The sequence below is a fragment of the Rhinopithecus bieti genome, unplaced genomic scaffold (genome assembly GCF_001698545.2).
Source record: "Rhinopithecus bieti isolate Rb0 unplaced genomic scaffold, ASM169854v2 scaffold_10614, whole genome shotgun sequence".
Lineage (NCBI taxonomy): Eukaryota > Metazoa > Chordata > Mammalia > Primates > Cercopithecidae > Rhinopithecus > Rhinopithecus bieti.
Window position 1 is genome coordinate 431007 of NW_016806893.1, and position 21060 is coordinate 452066.

The window sequence follows — 21060 nt, forward strand, 5'->3', positions numbered from 1 at the left end:
AAAAAAAAGTCAACAACAGATGCTGGCAAGGTTGTAGAGAAAAAGGAAGGCTTATACACTGTTGGTGGGAGTAAATTACTTCAGCCATTGTAGAGGACAGTGTGGTGATTCCTCAAAGACCTAAGGACAGAAATACCATTTGACCCAGCAATCCCATTACTGGGTATAAACCCAAAAGAAATATAAATCATTCTTTTATAAAGACACATGCACACATTTGTTCACTGCTGCACTATTCACAATAGCAAAGACATGGAATCAACCTAAACGCCCACTGATGGTAGACTGGATCAAGAAAATGAGGTACACATATACCACAGAATACTATGCAGCCATAAAAAAAGAACGTGACAATGTCCTTTTCAGGAACATGAATGGAGCTGCAGGTCATTCTCTTTAGCAAACTAACACAGGAACAGAAAACCAAATACTTATGTTCTGTCTAATAAAGTGGGAGCTCAATGATGAGAACACATGGATACAGAGGGGAACAATATACATTGAGGCCTTTCAAAGGGATGGAGGGTGGGAGGAGGGAAAGGATGAGGCAAAATAACTAATGTATACAAGGCTTAATACCTACGTGATGAAATAATCTCTACAACAAAGCCCCCCATGACACAAGTTTGCCTATGTATCAAATCTGTATTTGTACCCCTGAACTTAAAAAAAAAAAAAAAAAGAAATTATAGAAAATAAGTCTTCAACTCTCACCTGGCTCAGAAGAGATGAAAGCCAATACACTGAAAATATATATTAATATGCAATTAAAACCTAGCAATCCAGAAAGAAACTGTAATAAAGGAATTTTAACAAAATATACTATATATTTATATAAACTATAATGTTAAAAACTATGTAATGATATAATGTAAATAACACTAATATGTACCCAGACAGTGTGCTAATAAGCATTTATCATTTCATTTAATGCATCTTGTGAGAAAGGTGATATTCTCTTCACTTTTATAAGCACAAAACTGAGTGTCAAAGAGATCATGTCATCTGTACCCCAACACACAAACAATGAAGCAGGGATTCAAACCCAAGTCCATGTTTATAATCACTATTCTACTGACCAAAACATAGGCATTATAATTCTTCTGAATTCAGATTACTAAATAGTATTATGCCTAATCTGACATATCTTCATAAACTACATTAATCACAGATAATCTAGTAACTCCCTACTAAATAACTATTACAGAATAAAGCTTAAGTACCTAGACAGCTACTTGTGTATGGTTTTAAAGTAATGCTATTTTTATGCCTGTAATCACAAGGCTTTGGGAGGCCAAAGTGGGAGGACTGCTTGAGGCCAGGACTTCAAGACCAATCTGGGCAACATAGTGAGACCACCATCTCTAAAAAAGAAAGTTATAAATTTTTTAAAAAATTATCCAGGCGTGGGCCGGGCGTGGTGGCTCAAGCCTGTAATCCCAGCACTTTGGGAGGCCGACGCGGGCAGATCACAAGGTCAGGAGATCAATACCATCCTGGCTAACATGGTGAAACCCCGTCTCTACTAAAAAAAAATACAAAATTTATCCAGGTGTGGTGGCAGGTGCCTCTAGTCCCAGCTACTCATGAGGCTGAGGCAGGAGAATGGCATGAACACAGGAGGCAGAGCTTGAAGTGAGCCGAGATCGCACCACTGCACTCCAGCCTGTCTCAAAAAAAAAAAAAAAAAAAAAAATTAGCCAGGGGGGGGGGGTGTGCTTGCAGCCCTAGCTACTTGGGAGGCTGAGGCAGAAGAAACACTTGAGCCCAGGAGTTCAAGATTACAGTGAGCTATGATCACACCACTACACTCCATCCGGTTCAACAGAGTGAAACCCTATCTCTAAATAAATAAAAAATAAAAAAAGTAGGCTGAGCGTGGTGGCTCACACCTGTAATCCTAGCACTTTGGGAAGCTGAGGCAGTCGGATCACTTGAGGTCGGAAGTTCAAGACCAGCCTGGCCAACACGGTGAAACCTTGTCTCTACTAAAAACACAAAAATTAGCCTGGCGTGGTGGTGCATATCTGTAATCCCAGCTACTCAGGAGGCTGAGGCAGAAGAATTGCTTGAACCCAGGAGGCGGAGGTTGCAATGAGCAGAGATCGCACCACTGCACTCCAGCCTGTACTCTGTCTCCAAAAAAAAAAAAAAAGTAATGGTATTTTAACCATATATTTTTTATAGTGCTTCTGTATTTCTATTTATACTGTAGAGCTTACAATATAAAAACAATTTAGCCATTAGACTAACATATTCCTCTACTGTTCTCAACTAACTGGTGAGATAAATTTGAAGCAAATCTTAGAAAAAAAGCGTGATTTACAATATAAACCGTCATAGCCTTGCATGTGGTTGGTGAAAAAGTAATTGTGGTTCTTGCCATTACTTTTAATATATCCTACAAAGACATCAATTTTTTTTAAGAGAGAAAAACACTTGATTAAAAAATTGGAGGCCGGGCGCGATGGTTCACACCTACAATCCTAGCACTTTGGGAGGCCGGGTGGATCACCTGAGGTCAGGAGTTCAAGACCAGCCTGGCCAACATGGTGAAACACTGTCTCTATCAAAAATACAAAAATTAGCTGGGCATGGTGGCGGGTGCCTGTGATCCCAGCTACTTCAGAGGCTGACGCAGGAGAATCGCTTGAACCCGGGAGGCAGAGGTTGCAGTGAGCCAAGATCATGCCATTGCTCCAGCCTAGGCAACAGAGAGAGACTCTGTCTCAAAAAAAAAAATAAAACAAATTGGAAGTTACTTGTTCCAGCATTTTATTTTCCATTCATAAATCCACTTTTCTATTTTTTAAAAAAAAGTCCAATTAAGATCCTCAAAACATGCAACTATTAAAAGAAACATATTTTTAGTAAAGTTTTCAATAGCTACACTCGTAGATAAAATGTTCCTCCAATCCCCCAATAAAAGTAAAATCAAAAAACAGAAAAACCTACTTCCCTTAGAATAAGAATAAAAATGTATAAAGGAATTTGAAAGAATAAAAAATAGCCTTGCAGCACTGAAATGAATGCAAAGTCATCTATCTTTGTGACTTAACAAAAAAAAGATGTTTGCTTGCTGTTTTCTTTTTGAAAAAGCTCTGAACAGGAAGGGAAAGGAAAATGCAAAATTCAGTCAATTATTGATTAAATGACATAATAAGAAAAGCTGCTAGAAAGTCACAGACAACCTGAATCACAGTTTTAAAAAACTCTCCAGTCATTTCTCTGAGGACAGGAAGTAAAGATAATTCAAGTACAGAAGGAACTTAAAATGTACTCACCTCAACAATTAGCAGACTGCACAGTGATGAGTGGTAAGGAGAATAAGGAAGGTCTAATTAGTGTTAGGCGAGGGGACAGAGGCTGTTAACACTTATCTAACCCATCCTATTACTATTCTGGCTGTTTCTACTAAGCCTTGTTCGGAGGGTGCGCCCTCCTGAGTCTCTTACTACTCCTTAATTGGACGTACACTAGTGTGCAAAATGGATTCTCATTCTCAAATAATCCAGAGTAACAATATTTCAGTGGTAAAGCAAAAGGTCTAACCACAATAACAAATTATTTTCTTGTTGACAACACACACATATGATATTGAGATATCATGAATGACAAATAGGTATATAGAACTGTAATGAGGTATTTATTGCCTGGTCTTAACAACTAGAATTTAACAACGGAGTTTCAAGACTCCACATACACTCTTCCAAAGTGCTACAAGATAATCAATGTTTTCAACTATGTGAAAACTGTTCACGTGTGCCCAAAGGTTAAAACTTAGGTAGAAAAAAATGTCCTCTGAGCATTTATTAAGTTAAAACAAATACATAAATGTTCTTGAAGAAACAACACTACCTGAGAGTTTTAAATTGTATCAAAGCATAAGGCACAACATAATTCAAGAGAATAAATTCTAGAATAAACTTTTAAAATCCCTAAGGATTCTCAAAAGGAGATATTTTCAGCAATAGATACAAACGGATACAACCTCTTGTGAGAATCAGCACTATCAATATATACTCCACTTAAAGATATAAAAGGAAAAAAGTGACAAACATTTAGAAATGCAAAGAAAATGGCAGAATATATTGATCAAAATGATACTGCATTTGAGTGGTTTTGAGGCAGGAGAATAGGGTCTGGAGGCAGGGAACCTAAGGCCATTTCACCCTAACTTCCCAGAAATATATTGAAAGGAAAACCCTAACTTTCCACACCTAAGTAACAAAAGGACCAGAGACTACTCCCTTTTTCAAACCCCCACCTCTTTTGCGAGGCAGATGGGAAATTGAAAGTACCACTGATAGGTTGCAAAAAGCAACCAGTCAGATGTTTGCATAGGAGTGTAACTCTGTAACTTCACTTCAGCCTCTGATTGGTTGCACATAGCAACCAACCTCTGATTGGCTGCACATAGCAACCAGTCAGACTAACTGAAGGTAGCTATGTGCAACCAATCCGACTGAGGGCCAAGTCTTCAATTGCACAGAAGTGCAACTTCCTAACTTCACTTTAACCTCTGATAGGTTGCTTACCACAACCAATCAGATGTTTGCATAGGGGTGTGACCTTTGTAACTTCAGCCTCTGATTGATTGCAGGCCACCATTTCATTTACATGAGGTCACCATTATTTTCCATTCATAAATCTACTTTTCTATTTTTTAAAAAAAGTCCAATTAAGATCCTCAAAACATGCAACTATTAAAAGAAACATATTTTTAGTAAAGTTTTCAATAGCTACACTTGTAGATAAAATGTTCCTCCAATCCGCCAAGTGCCCAATGGGAAACGTATATAGGGTATTTAGACCCCAGAAGATTCTGTATCCAGACCCTTGAGCAGCTGCTTGGGCCAATTCCCACCCTGTGGAGTGTACTTGTTTTCAATAAATACCTGCTTTTGATGCTTCATTCTTTGTTTGTGCACTTTGTCCAATTCTTTGTTCAAAATGCCAAGAACCTGGACACTGTCCACCAGTTTCTTCCATCTTTCAACAAAAATCTATACCCATTATGTACTACGCCCTCCTCTAGATAGTGTGTTACACACTACTCTAAATCAGGGGTCCCCAATCCCCGGGCTGTTAGGAACCAGGCCACACAGCAGGAGGTGAGTGGCAGGCACGTGAACATCACTGTCTGAGCTCTGCCTCCTGTCTGATCAGCAGCAACATTTGATTCTCATAGGAGCATGAACTCTTTTGTGAGCTGCCCATGAAAGATTCAGGCGTAAGTTCCATCTGAAGTAGAACAGTTTCATCCGGAAACCATCCCCGCGACTTCTAACTGTGGAAGACTTGTCTTCCACAAAACTGGTCCCTAGTGCCAAAAAAGTTAGGGACCACTGCTCTAAATTAGGTGCTATGCCCTACTCTAGATACTCGAGTTCAAACAATGAACAAAACAGACAAAAAAACCTGCCTTCATGAAGTATATAGTGGAAAGGGAAGATAAAGTGACAAGATGTAAATAAACAAAATTTGTAATGTACTAGATGGTGATCAGTGCTATCCAGAAAAATAAATCAGGATTTTCTATGATTTGGATTCAATTCATTTTAGCAAATTTCTTGCCCCTAAAATCCCACAAATACTTTTGTGAAAACTGCACTGATCTATAAGCCATGAAGTCCAAAAAACCTAACAATTGTGATTTACAATGATGGTCACAGCTTCTATTTTTAAAACTATATGGCTTCTCATTTACTTGCTAAAATTAAGTGCAGTAGCTTACAATTTACTAAATGTAAACATGTAAAAGCATGCCAACATAAATATGTGACTGATAGCTGATTACCAATGTATTTTTCAAGTTAATATACATAATTTTAAGAGCTACACTACATTAATATACATAATTTTAAGAACTATATGCCTAAAATTGGATCGACAAAACACTTTCAAAAAAATTTAGAATTGCAAATTCCCGGCCCAATTCTGCCCCTTCTCTACCCACCAAAAAAACTATTCTAGTCATTGATTATCTAGAATGGGATTCCCTCCTCCTTACAGAATAAGAAACTATTGTGGAGGAACCGAAAAAGAAAAGCATAGGGGATTTTCATACGGCCTTCAAGAGAGCCTTAAGAAAAAATGACGTATTTCAACAGACTTCATAACCTTTCAAGTGATAAAACAATCTCCTGAGTAAAACGAACGTACAAACCTAATGTGTAGGTCAATCTCAAGTCATTTAATTGAAGGCAGTGACTAACCAAGACCACCTGTGCCCAATACACTGATAAATTACAAAGCAAGAAATCCAGGGCAGCCCTACTTTATCAATGTCAACTCTCAAAACACTGATCAAAGTAAAAAGGAATAGATATTCAATAATAAAACTCTAAGTAAAAATCAAAGTTGTGGTATTATCACTAGCTAAAAGGAGACCAAACAACAAAGTGTCCTTACTTAATTTTTTAATTAAAAATAATTCTGATGACATGAGTTATGGCAATGCACAAATAACTTATACACTAAGTAAAACTCCCAACTCACTAATCAGTGACTGGTTTACACACATCTTTTCTAGAAATCTGTCCACCTTCACCTATTAAGAACTTTGAACTCCTACAAAGTATCCAGTAAAAATCATTATCATCCAGTTGTGTTATAAAAGTAACAGTGGTAAGAGAACTTTCTACTATTTGCTTCAACTTCTTAGAAATGATTAAAGGAGAATTCTAGCATTAGAATAAATACAATTACTCTGACCCTAGATATATACTCTGAAATGTTAGGCTACCTACCTTTATGCCTCAAGGCTGAATCCAATTAATGTCTGGAAAATGTTTTCAATTAAGTTTGCACAGCTATCCAGTAATGGATGAAAAACTTGGAAGCTGGCTAAAGACACCAAGAGAGCTGACTGAATGTAGGGTTGAGCACTGTTCCTTAACAAATCTATGATTTTAGTTAAAAAATGCAGTCAGTTCTATCTAATATAGTCTATTATACTAAGGGTTCAACTATCATTTTATATTGTTTGTGAAGCTTTGTATTTAGTTACAAAAACTTAATAAGGTTTATTTTGATAAAATGAAATTTATTTTAAATAAATTACAAATTAGTCCCTAACTAATCCTGCCATGTAATCTAACTTACAGAATTTTAGACTGAACTATTTGACAGTTCTCTACGGTTTCTAAATCCACGTTATTCTGAGAAGACTGTAGTTAATCATTTTGGCAATTCAACACATTTATAAATCTTAAAGAAAAGTTACCAAAACTAGGTTTAATTTATGGTCCAAAAAGTGTTAATAAATTATACCTACAGAGAATAGTGTTAGGTTTTACTCAACTTTCTAAAACTGAAATTAAAAATCAACAAGGCCCAGCTTCTTGTATAAGCATAGATGAATAAAGGGTCTAGATACTGATCTGTGTACTTTTACAGAATCACATCACGCATATTAATAACAATCATAATAGCAGTAGTTATTACTGCTGTTAAATGCCTTCCAAAGTGTTCACAACATTTTCCTTAATTATATCACCAGTAAAATTATATCATCTCCAGTTGAATAACCAAACTTTGAAATGATGTTTTGAAATTAGTATCCAAAGACATACCAGAATTCTGATATTACAGCTAAGAATGGAGTTTAACAGTTGATCTAAGAAAAGTTATATAAAAATAAAATTATTAAGAAGTTATTATGATTCCTTTCATCTGATCATTATTAAATAGGGATAGAAGTAGTTTAAAATCACGGTGCTATTATGCTACAATGACAAAAACCAGAGTGCACTCTTCAACCGCCCAAACCACTTCCTTCCAACAAGAGGAAAATGAGACCTTTATCATGTTTACCGCTAATGCAAAGCCGCATCTATATGAAATCATAATTAAGATTACTCAATTTCTTAGTTATGACAAAAATGAATCTTTCTTCCGAATCTTTTATTCTTAAAAAATGTAATATAAATTTGAAAAAGCACTTCTTGTCACCGAAGCAAGAATATAGCATTTAGCTATATAATCTACAAAGTTTTAGGGTGCTTAGCTAGTTGCTCAAAATGTTTTCATGCACTCCTCAGATTTACTCTAAAACGAGATGAGAAGGCGAATTTCAGAGGATTTATCACCCGTGCCTCTGTGAAAAGAGATGATGTGCTTTACTTCTTAATGGAGTTTCTTCCCCATTTAAAGTTTTCTATTTTATTCTATAAAATATATATAATCAGAATTATGTAAGCTTCTAAGCTTAAAAATAAAATATTGAAACTTACATGCACTGGTATAGGTCTACATGGACATCAGTTCTGAAGACTTTTTAAAGAATTTATGCAAGAAGTGGCTAGTGAGACAACAAAAAGGCCATACTGACTTGCCACTGAGTCACTAGGATACCTGACAAAGAATTATACACTCGGTGTTCAACTTACGGAAAGATATACAAATGGTTTTTAATAAATCAGTAACCCTTATCCTATAATAACATCATATTTCATAGCCCAGTAAATCACATCAAACTCAAGATAAAACAATTAATGCTTATACACTGAGATGTGAATGTGTCCCAGAAATATATGAGTAATTCTGAAATAGGCAGTATTAGCACAACTATGAACACAGATTTGTAGAACTATAGTTCATTTGTAGAACTATAGTTCAGGAGGCAAAGAAATAGACTAATTTTTCAAGATTCCCTTTTGTCCTAATTGAAAAAGGAATAAAGATACATACAATGATTGAGAAAATAATCAGTGCTAAGCATTCCCTTTACATTTACATGATCATCGTAGATAACGATTCAGAAAATAATCAGTCCTAAGCATTCCCTTTACCTGTATATGATCATTGCAGGTAACTATAATTGACCAACTATTATGAATCCCGTCGGCCATTACAACCAACCACAAGTCAACATGACTTTTTCTACCCTTCCTCCTCTACTCTGTCTGCAAAATCTCATTCTGTGAAACTCATCACCACAATGAAGTCAGGCTCCCTATAAATCTTCTCAGAATATAATTGTTCAAAGGCATCTGACTACGAGGAATTCTCCATTACTTTACCACATTTGCTTTAGGTTGTAAACCATATGGAGCATATTATACTTATACCACCTAATTTTCAGTAACTTCAGAAGGCAATTCTAAATTTTTAATGCAGCCTGTAATGCACATGTTTTGAACAAGGTTTTCTTAGTTCTTGCTTCTGTACTGGTTCAAAGCAGCTAAAAATAGCTTTTACAGATCTTTTTCTAATCTGAATCCCAGTATTTTCCTATCCAAGTTCCTGGGCAACAGGTAGGGTATGCAAGTCTTAGTAAATGACACTCTGCTCATCCGTTATAGCAAAGGGTGTTTATATTAAAGTAGGTGCTCTTCTGTCCTCTGAGAGCTATTGGCTAGACTCATTCTCTATGAGAATATATGCAATAGTGCCTTAAAACCCTGGGTCATTCAAGATTAGGACATTTCACATCTTTTTTTTCCACATAGAATACTTTTTAAATTTAATAATGTTGACTCTAAGTAGTAAAAACTAATGAGAAGAATATACCTGAAAACACTGCATTGGTTTTCAGATGAAAAGACAAAAAATACAAATGAACAATGGTGTTCAGAAAAAATTCTAGGAAACAGAAAAAGGATCCTATATCCCTCCACTTTTTCAACACCATATTAAACATAAGACAAGTCAACCTTTGTCTACTATCTTGAAGAAGTCCAATATTCTGTGAATTGTGATCATACAATCTGAAACCAGGTTAAGAAAAAAGTGTTTGAAGAGATAAAAGACTAGATTCCACTAGGAATTCTCCCTTCTCCCAACAAGAGATAAGACTCAGAAAGTTTGCAACAAAAATAAATAAACAAACTTTGTATCCTTGTAGCTAATGGTACAGACTTTGCTTTGAGTTGGTTTCGTTGTTATTATTATGGTCAGCAAGAAAATAAATTACATGCTTTTTTTTTTTGAAGAGATGAGGTGCAGTGGCAATTCACTGACATGATCCCACAAACTGACCAGCATGGGCGTTTTGACTTGCTGTTTCTGACCTGGTCTGGTTCACCTCTCTGGCAATCTGGCATCCTGAGAGGTCACCATATTCATGTCAAACTTAGTGTGGACATCCAACCAGCATAGTGCACTATGACCCACAACTCCTGGGCTAAAGGGATCTCTCTACCTAATCTTGACCTCTCCACCTCAGCCTCCCAAGTAGCTGAGACTACTGGCACACACCTGTATATTCTATTACCAATAATGTTAAATGTTAAAAAAAAAAAAAAAAAAAAAAAAAAAAAAAAAACTTAAAAACATAAACAGGGTAGAAAATTAGAGCAAAGCAGAAACTCAATCTAAAATCTTAACTTTCAATCTTTATATAAGGCAGTAAAGTCTCTTAATGAGAGAGAAATAGCAATTTCAAAAGCCAAATGTCAAGACACAGGAATAACATGAAAGCATTGTCCTAAAACAAATGCATGATTTTAGAAACCTAGAGTAAGAAAGAAAATAGCCAGGCATGGTGGCTCACACCTGTAATACCAGCATTTTGGGAGGCTGAGGCAGGCAGATCACTTGAGACCAGGAATTCAAGATCAGCCTGGCCACCACGGCAAAACCCCATCTCTATAAAAATACAAAAAGTTGCTGGGTGTGGTGGCGCACACCTGTAATCCCAGCTACTTGGGAGGCACAAGAATCATTTAAACCTGGGAGGCAGAGGTTGCAGTAAGCTGAGATTGTGCCACTGCACTCCAGCCTGGGTGACAGAGTGAGACTCTGTCTCAAAAAAAAAAAAAAGAAAGAAAGAGGCCAGGCACGGTGGCTCACGCCTGTAATCCCAGCACTTTGGGAAGCTGAGGCAGGTGGATCACGAGGTGAGGAGATCGAGACCATCCTGGCTAACACGGTGAAACCCCATCTCTACTAAAAATACAAAAAATTAGCCGGGTGTGGTGGCACATGCCTGTAGTCCCAGCCACTCGAGAGTCTGAAGCAAGAGAATGCCGTGAACCCGGGAGGCGGAGCTTGCAGTGAGCCGAGATCGCACCACTGCACTCCAGCCTGGGTGACAGAGCGAGACACCGTCTCAAATAAATAAATAAATAAATAAATAAATAAATAAATAAATAAATAGTTTAAAAAATTAAAAAAAGAAAGAAAATAACTGTTACTTGGACCACACACAATGCAAGCAGAAAAATAGGATAACCTGACTCATACTATTTAACCAGTGTCATTGCTCACTTTCCTCACTATCTAATCCCCAAAATTGAGGCTTAATGGCAAAAGATAAAATAAAATATGAAGTTTTATTTGCTAAAACTGAGAACAGAATGAACATTATAAATGTTAAAATTAAGTGTGAATACACAACATTAAAAAATTTAGTATATTCGGTTATTAAAACCTATGAATTGGAAATAAAATCAAAATACAAATTACAAATATTTTGAGCACATATAAAAGCACTATTTTCCTGTTTTTGTTGTTGTTGTTGTTTGAGACAGGCTCTCACTCTGTCACCCAGGCTGGAGTATAGTGGCACAGTCTTGGCTCATTGTAACCGCTGACTCCTGAGCTCAAGCAATTCTCCCACTTCAGCCTCTGGAATAGCTGAGACTACCGGTGCATGCCACCATACCCAGCTAAATTTTTTTGTATTTTTAGTAGAGATGGGGTTTCGCCATGTTGCCCAGGCTGAACTCCTGAGCTCAAGCGATCCACCTATCTCAGCCTTCCAAAGTGCTGGGATTACAGCTGTGAGCCACGGCTCCCAGCCCAAAAGCACTATTTTCTATTTCTTCTAACCATACAGAATATATTTATCAGAAGTCCATATGGGCCAGGTGCAGTGGTTCACGCATGTAATTCCAGCTACTCGGGAGGCTGAGGTGGGAGGATCACTTGAGCACAGGAGTTTAAGGCTGCGGTGATCTAGGATACCACCATTGCACTCCAGCCTGGGCAACAAAGTGAGACCCTGTCTCAAAAAAGAAAAAGTCCATATGATGCAGAAAACAAGATTTTGCTATTATGCTTCATGTTCCCAAACATGCACAGTGAAAAACTTTTCATGAGTTCAATTTTAAAAAACAAACACATGCAGCTTAAAGTCCTCATGGCTGAACTTACCGTCTTGTGACCGTTCTGGCAGGCAACATGCAGTGCTGTCTGCCCCATGGCATCCTCAACATCAACATCACTGACATGCTGCACAAGGTCATGGAGTAGTTCTGTCCGCCCATTCACAGCCAGCCAGTGTATCTGTGAAGCCATTTAGTTACTTAATGTTTGTGTAGTAGTGTTTTATATAAAAACAGCAGAAAAATAATGTTATTTCTTAGCTGAACGTGACTTGCTCATGCAAATCTAAAGGCATTTTAAGTCCGTGTAATGGTTTAAAACTAAAGGTATTTTAAGTCCATGTAATTTTTTTCCTTTTTTTAATTTGTTTAAGTTTTATTTATGGGTTTGGGGTTCTTTTTAGAGTTGGGGTCTTGCTATGTTGTTCAGGTTGGACTCAAACTCCTGAGCTCAAGTGATCCTCCTGCCTCAGCCTCCCAAATAGCTGAAACTAAGTTTTATATGAGGAAAATTTCTGTATCAAGATGCAGATTACATTACCACAGATTTCAAAATCAAGAACTCAATGCGGCTGGAAGTGGTGACTCATGTTTGTAATCTTCCACTTTGGGAAGTTGAGGCAGGAGGTGCTTGAATAAAATGAGTTCAAGATCAGCCTGGGCAATGTAGCGAGAACCTGCTTCTATAAAAAATTTAAAAATTAGCTGGGCAGCCAGGCGCAGTAGCTCACGCCTGTAATCCCGGCACTTTGGGAGGCCAAGGCAGGCAGATCACCGAGGTCAGGAAATCAAGACCATCTTGGCCAACATGATGAAACCTTGTTTCTACTAAAATATAAAAAATTAGCTGGGCGTGTTGGCGTATGCCTGTAATCCCAGCTATTTGGGAGGCTGAGGCAGGGGAATTGCCTGAACCCAGGAGGCGGCGGTTGCGGTGAGCTGAGATCGTGCCACTGCACTCCAGCGTGGCAACAGAGCAAGACTCCGTCTCAAAAAGAAAAAAAAAAATTAGCTGGGCATGATGGCATACACCTATGGTCCTAGCTTCTCAGGATGCTAAGGTGGGAGGATCCCTTGAGCCCAGGAGTTTGAGGCTATAATGAGCTATGATTGTGCCACTGCACTCCTACCTAGGTGACAGAGTGAGAACCTGTCTCAAAAAAAAAAAAAAAAAAATTGTTTTAAAATAACTCACAATGGTTCAAAATAGTAAGTATACTAAGCTTCCGATCATCAAATACTCTGCTTCTCAGATAATCCTGGACTCTATGCATAGCTTGTCTCTGGAGAAAAGGTGTTAGATATTTTTCCTTTCCCAGAAGCAAACGTTAAATTAAAAAGTAATTAACATCTCAATGCTATCTCCCTTACTTCCTGTATTTTACAAGTAACACATATATCTTGCATAAATAAAAAAAGGAGGATAAAAATATACATAAAACACCTATGAGTCTACCACTCAAAGATAATCAATGTTAAAACTTTGGACTACGCTATCCATTAATTTTTCACGTTTTTTTTTCATTAAAAAGAAAATCATGAAATCCCTGTTTTAAAATGGCAGGTTTAATCCATGCATCAGCCTCTACTTATTCCCTAAACCCCCAGAAATGACAATAAAGAGTATTTCCTTAAAGACTAGATCCATAAAGATACAGAGGAGAGAACAGCAAGTTTTGGAAGCAAAGAAAATAGATGATGCTTTTTATCTTGTCAGATTATACTTGTTGACTTGTCAGAATGTTACACCAGTACTAGAGAAATCCCCCCAAAAACTGTGATTCAGATTACAGGACTCCCAAAAGGCTCAAGAATCAATAGTAAGCACCATGCACCTTTTGAAAAAGAGGCTGAAAGTTTATCTAACAAGATTTAGAGCCTCATATCTCTATCCCTCCCCAACTGTGCAAGGCCAGTAATGGCCCCTCCTCAATCAGATAGAATGCAAGAGACTTGAAAACAGTCTCTAGGTAAGAGACACCAGGCACATTAAACCAGGAATACCACATTAAAAAGGGGAGATTAAGTACAAGTTTAAATACTGACTATTGATTTTACAAAGCATTCTTCTCTATCCGGCACACAGACCGTTAACATCTTCAGGGCAGTTGAAAGAGTCTTCTCTGAGGAGTATGACCAGCTCAAGAGTAAATGCCTAAAGAGATCGACACTAGAAAGGTCCAAGAGGCAAATGTCCAAGGAGATCATCCTACACTGAAGCCCCTAGTGAACAAACCTCACTCATGCTGACAGTCTTCAAATAGCTTTTTCCATTTCCACCAAACATTTGATAAACACATCTAATTTGAAAGACAAAATACAAAATTTTTTAAAGCAAAAGTAGGGGAAAAGAACCATGAATATTCAAGGAAAAACTATATTTAATACTGTCAGAGACAGAACATACTGATTGCGTCCTTGAAATGAGAAAAGGATACTATTTTTTGAGAGAAACAAGAAAAAAAAAAACTCTTGGAAATTAATACTACGATAGAGACGTGCAAACTCAAAAGAAGATTTAGAAGAAATATTGAGGAAGTCTCCCTAAACGTAAAAAGATAAAAGAAATGAAGAAATGAGAACAAGTAGGAAAATTAAAGGGCTAGTGTGAATAGGTCTAAAGTTTAAATAACAGGAGTTGGGGAAAAAATAAAACAGAGAAAAGACAGAAAAAGAAATCATGAAAGTAACAATTTATGGATATTTCTCATAAGTTCCCATTACATGAGTTTCCAGGTTGACAGGGTCTCAGTATTATCCAGCTAAATGGATAAAATAAAGCCAAATTAAGATATAATAATCACAGGATTTTAGAACACCATGGACAAAGTAGATTCTGTAAGTTTCTAGAGAGAAAAATCAAAACAGGTTTCATATAAACAATCAAGAATCAAAATAGTACTAAACTTCAAAACAAAGTAAGAAGACAACAAAGCAATGCTCTCAAAATTCTAAGGAAAAATGATGTCTCATCTAGACTGTCAGCTAAACTGTCAATCACATAATCAGACTCAAAGACTAGAGTCATATCAAACATGCAAGGTGGCAACACATCTCCCATGCACACTTTTTCTCAGGAAACTGTCAGGGTTGTGCTCCATCAGAGTGAGAGAACAGTTACCAGAAAAGATGGATATGAGACCCATATAACAGAGAACCCAAAGCAAGAAAAAAGCAAAAGGAATCCCCAGGATGATGATGAGACATTCCAAACAACTGTGCAGCAGACCTAGGTATCAACCAACCCAGCCAAGAGAGCACAGAAGTCTCCTTAAGAGACTCCTTCAAGACATAACCAAGGACATGAAAGGTACTGCATACATATTAAGAGGATATTTATCAAGCTGAGAGAGACTTTGGTAATGAATTAGTAATAAGTTATAAGAAAACTTTAGTAAAGCAGTAGGGCACAAAACAGATATCAAAGACATACAAACTGGAAAAGAAAGAAAGAAAGGCCTGGCGCGGTGGCTCATGCTTGTAATCCCAGCACTTTGGGAGGCCGAGGCAGGTGAATCACCTGAGGTCTGGAGATCAATACCAGCCTGGCCAACAGGGTGTAACCCCATCTCTATTAAAAATACAAAAATCAGCTGGGCGTGGTGGCACACACCTGTAATCCTAGCTACTCAGGTGGCTAAGGCAGGAGAATTGCTTGAATCCAGGAGGCGGAGGTTGCAGTGAGCCAAGTTCGTGCCACTGCACTGTAGCCTGGGTGACAGAATGAGACTGTCTAAACAAATAAACAAACAAAAAACTGTCTCTACATGCCGACAACATGACTGTCTATGTAGAAAATCCCAAGCAATTTGCCCCAAATCCCCTAAAACTAATAAGTGAGTTCAGCAAGATTGCAAGACACATAATTAACACACAAAAACCAACTGCATTTCCATCTGAACATGCATAAACTCAAATTAAAAACACAATGCCATTTACAATTATGCCAAAGAAAATGAAATAGTTATATGCTCACCAAAACATGCACAAAATCCCTAGACTGTGCTGTACAAAATTCTAACGAAAAAAATCAAAGACCTAAGTAAGTGTGGAGACATACTGCGTTTAAGGATTAAAAGACTCAATCAACATAGTAAAGATAACAATTCTCCCCTATCAGTTTAAAGCAACTCCAATCAAAATTCCAGCAAGGTTTTTTTGTAGACATAGACGAGTTTATTGCAAAATTTATATGGAAAGGCAAAGGAATCAGAATGGCTAACACAATCCTGACAAAGAAAAATAAAGTGAGAGGAATTATTCTATCTGTTATTAAGACTTACAGCTACAGGCTGGGAGCGGTGGCTCAAGCCTGTAATCCCAGCACTTTGGGAGGCTGAGGCAGGTGGATCATGAGGTCAGGAGATAGAGACCATCCTGGCTAACACGATGAAACCCCGCCTCTACTAAAAATACAAAATATTAGCTGGGCGAGGTGGCAGGCGCCTGTAGTCTCAGCTACTCAGGAGGCTGAGGCAGGAGAATGGCGTGAACCCTGGAGGCAGAGCTTGCAGTGAGCCGGTATCGCGCCACTGCACTCCAGCCTGGGCAAAAAAGTGAGACTCCATCTCAAAAAAAAAAAAAAAAAAAAGAAAGAAAGACTTACAGCTACAGTAATCAAGACAGTGTGGTATTAGCAGAGAGATTAGTAGAGACACACAGATCAGTGGAATGAACAGAAAGTCCACAAGTGAGTCCACACAAATATGCCCAACTGATTTTTGCGATAGATGCAAAACCACATTCACGCAGAAAGGACAGCCCTTTCAACAAACAGTGCTAGTACTGGACATTCACAGGCGGAAAAAAAAAAAAAAGGAAGCCTTGACCTAAGCCTCATATCTTATGCAAACAGTAACTCGAAAGAGATCATAGACTTAACCGTAAAACACAGAAACATAAAACTTTTAGAAGAAAAGATAGGAGAAAATCTTTAGGATCAAGGGCTACGCAAAGAGTTCTTGATACCAAAAACATGACCCATAATGCGAAAACTGATCAATTTGACTTCAAAATAAAACTTTTGCTCTTCAAAAGATTTAACTTTTGCTCTTAACACCATTATTAAAAACAGTACTGGAAAACCTAGGTAGAGCAATCGGGAAAAGAAAGAAACAAAAGACATTCAAATTAGAAAGAAAGATGTCAAATTATTTTTGTCTGCAGATGATACGATCTTGTATTGGAAAAACTTAGACTCCACCAAAAAACTGTTAGCACTGGTAAACAGGTAAGCTGCAAAATATGAAACCAACATACAAAAATCAGTAGCATTCCGATGTCAGCAGCAAACAACCTGAAAAAGAAGAAAGTAATCCCATTTATGACAGCTACAAATAAAATAAAATACCTAGGAATCAGCTTAACCAAAGAAGTGAAAGATATCTAAAAGAAAACTATAAAAAAAAGATGCAAGAAACTGAAGAAGGCACACACAAAAAATGAAAAAATATTCCTAAGGGTTGGAAGAATCAATACTGTCAAAATGTCCATACTACTCAAAGCAATCTATGGATTCAATGTATTCTCTATCAAAATACCAATGACATTCTTCACAGAAACAGAAAAGATAATACTAAAATTTACATGGAATCACAAAAGGTCTAGAATAACAAAAGCCATCCTGAGTAAAAAGATAAAGACTGGAGGAATATCATTACCTGACTTCAAATTATACGACAGAGCTATAGTAACCAAAACAGCATGGTACTGGTATAAAAAGAGACACACAGACCAACGGAGCAGAACAGATAACCCAGAAACAAATCCATGCATCTACAGTGAACTCATTTTCTACAAAGGTGCCAAGAACACACACTGGGAGTAGGGACCATCCCTTCAATAAATGGTGCTGGGAAAACTGGATATCCATAAACAAAAAATGAAACTAGCCCCTGTATCTCTTGCCATATACAAAATCAAATAAAATGAACTAAAACTTAAATCTAAGACTTGAAACTACTAAAATAAAACACTGGGGAAACTCTCCAGGACATTGGTTTGGGCAAAGCTTTCTTGAGTAATACCCCTTAAGTAAACTTCTTGAGTAAATTTGCTTTTGAGTAAAAGCAAAAGTAACCAAAGCAAAAATGGACAAACAGGATTGCTTCAAGTTAAAATGCTTCTGCACAGGAAAGGAAACAATCAACAAAGTAAAGAAACAATCCACAAAATAGGAGAAAATAACTGCAAACTATCCATCTGACAAGGGATTAATAACCAGAATATATAACAAACTCAAACAACTCTATAGTAATAAAAAAAAAATTGATTAAAAAAAATGAAAGATCTGAGTAGACACTTCTCAAAAGAAGACATACAAATGGAAAACAGGTATATAAAAAGGTGCTCAACATCACTGATCATCAAAGAAACTACAATGAGGTACCATCTCACCCCTGTTAAAATGGTTTATATCCAAAAGACAGGCAATAAGAAATGTTGGCGAGGATGTCAAGAAACAGGAACTGTCATACACTGTTGGTGGGAATGTGAATTAGTATAGCCACTATGGAAAACAACTGCATTCCTGGACATTTATCCCAGAAAACAAAACTTATGTCCACACAAAAATGTGTACCCTAATGTTTTTAACAGCTTTACTCATAATAGCCCCAAACCAGAAGTGACCCAAATGTCTTTTAACAGGTAAATAGTCAAACAAATGGTGGTATATCCACTACTGGATGGAATACTATTTAGCATTATAAAGGAACAAACTATTGATAAGTATAACCTAGGTAAGTCTCCAGGGAATATGACAAAAAAAAAAAAAGCCCAATCCCCAAAGGTTCCACACAATATAATTCCATCTCTGTAACATTCCTAAAATGACTAATGGAAAACAAATTAATGGTTGCTATAGGTTAGCCATGGGATATGAAGGACAAAGGGAAAGGTATGGTTACAAAAGGGCAACATGACATATCTCTGTGGTGTTAGAAATGTTCACAATATTGACTATGGTGGTGAAAATCTACCATGTACAGGTAATAAAACTACACAGGTAGCCTACACAGGTAATAAAAATGAATAGAACTTAAAATACATAAACATACACACACATACAATTAAAACTGAAGAAGGCCAAGCACAGAGGCTCACACCTGTAATCCCAGTATTTTGGAAGACCAAGGCAGGTAGATCACCTGAGGTCAGGAGCTCAAGACCAGCCTGACCAACATGGTGAAACCCCATCTCTAGTAAAAGTGCAAAAATCAGCCGGGCATGGTGACACACGCCTGTGGTCCCAGCTACTTGGGAGACCGAGGCAGGAGAATTGTTTGAACGCAGGAGGCGGAGGTTGCAGTGAGCTGAGATTGCACCACTGTACTCCAGCCTGGGCAACAGAGCGAGATTCTGTCTCAAAAAAATAAAATAAAATAAAACTGAGGAAATCTCAGTAAGATGGATTGTATCAGTGTCCATGTCCTTATTGTAATATTATACTATAATTTTGCAAAATGTTACCACTGGAGGAAACTAGGCAAAAAGTGCAGGGCATCTCTCTCTCTCTCTATTATTTCTTAGCACTGCATGTGAATCTACAATTATCTTAATTTTTAAAAAAGGCAATCATTAACTACAGGAAAATAAAATGTCATGCAAAAAAGGAAAGCAACTATAACCAACTATTTGCCTTAACTATGAATAGTTTTCGTGTAGTCAAAAATATAAAACACACAAAATGATCTAACTAAAATTACAATAATTTTATTGGAGGGATACAAGGGTAAAGTGATGACAGGGTGGGAGGAAGGGCTGAAAAAGAGAATAGCCTCATCTTCCAGAAAGTCAACAGGCGATGCCTAAAACCAAAAAACCAAGAAGTAGCATTTAGCATGCTATTTAAATATACAGAGACAACATTTTAAAATCCATTAAAATAGCTGAGAGAGGCCAGGCGCAGTGGCTCACAGCTGTAACCCCAGCACTTCAGGTGGCCAAAGGCGGGTGGATCACCTGAGGTCGGGAGTTCAACACTAGCCTGACCAATATGGAGAAAACCTGTCTCTACTAAAAATACAAAATTAGCCGGGTGTGGTGGCTCACACCTGTAATCCCAGCACTTTGGGAGGCCGAAGCAGGCGATCACCCGAGGTCAGGAGTTCGAGACCAGCCTGACCAACATGGAGAAATCCCATCTCTACTAAAAATACAAAATTAGCCAGGCATGGTGGCACATGCCTGTAATCCCAGCTACTCGGGAGGCTGAGGCAGGAGAATCTCTTGAACCTGGTAGGTGGAGGTTATAGAGAGCCAAGATAGCACCATTGCACTCTAGCCGGGGCAACAAGAGTGAAACTCTGTCTCAAAAAAAAAAAATTAGCTGGGCATGGTAGCGGTGCCCATAATCCCAGCTACTTGGGAGGCTGAGGCAGGAGAATCATTTGAACCCGTGAGGTGGAAGCTGCAGTGAGCTGGGATTGTGCCATTGCACTCCAGCCTGGGAGACAGCGAGACTCCGTTTCAAAAAAATAAAATTGGTTGAGAGAAGTTGTTCAGGGAGTGGGAAGTTTGGAGGTTGGGGAGGAAGGCCAAAAGACTGTTTTCTACAAGCCATGTAGAATATTTGATTCTTTAAATACATACATGAATAATTTTGTTAAATAAAAATTTTATTTTTACAAATTTTCTATTCCACCTCCCTTAAAGTACAGGAAGGGAAGAAATTAACAGATAAAATCTTATGCAATTAAAACAGATTATATTAACACTGAACCATCATGCCTAAACTGGTTAGTGTCCTAAGGAAAGATATATGTCATTTCTAGGGTTTCATAACGCTGTGTTGCACCTACCATATCACTAAGCATACTATGTATATAGGATGTATATTCAGAATACAGTCTTTCCTTACAGAATAGCTGTTATTATATTATTAAAAATAACAAAATCTGAATTTTTATAGGAATTGTAGACCCCATATAATAATCGTGATTGAGTTTATTCTATAATAAGCCATTCAAAATCTTAGGAAAGTTGTTTTTCTATACCTCATCCCCAA

At 37.5% G+C, this 21060-nt stretch overlaps 1 protein-coding gene across 1 annotated transcript in view; it reads right to left on the reverse strand.

Moving 5' to 3' along the window:
- Window positions 1–21060, reverse strand: part of HACE1 (HECT domain and ankyrin repeat containing E3 ubiquitin protein ligase 1) — a 218603-nt gene that overhangs the window by 86904 nt on the left and 110639 nt on the right. Inside the window, 1 exon segment of the mRNA XM_017878558.1 lies at window positions 12103–12234. Coding sequence (XP_017734047.1) covers window positions 12103–12234 — 132 coding nt within the window.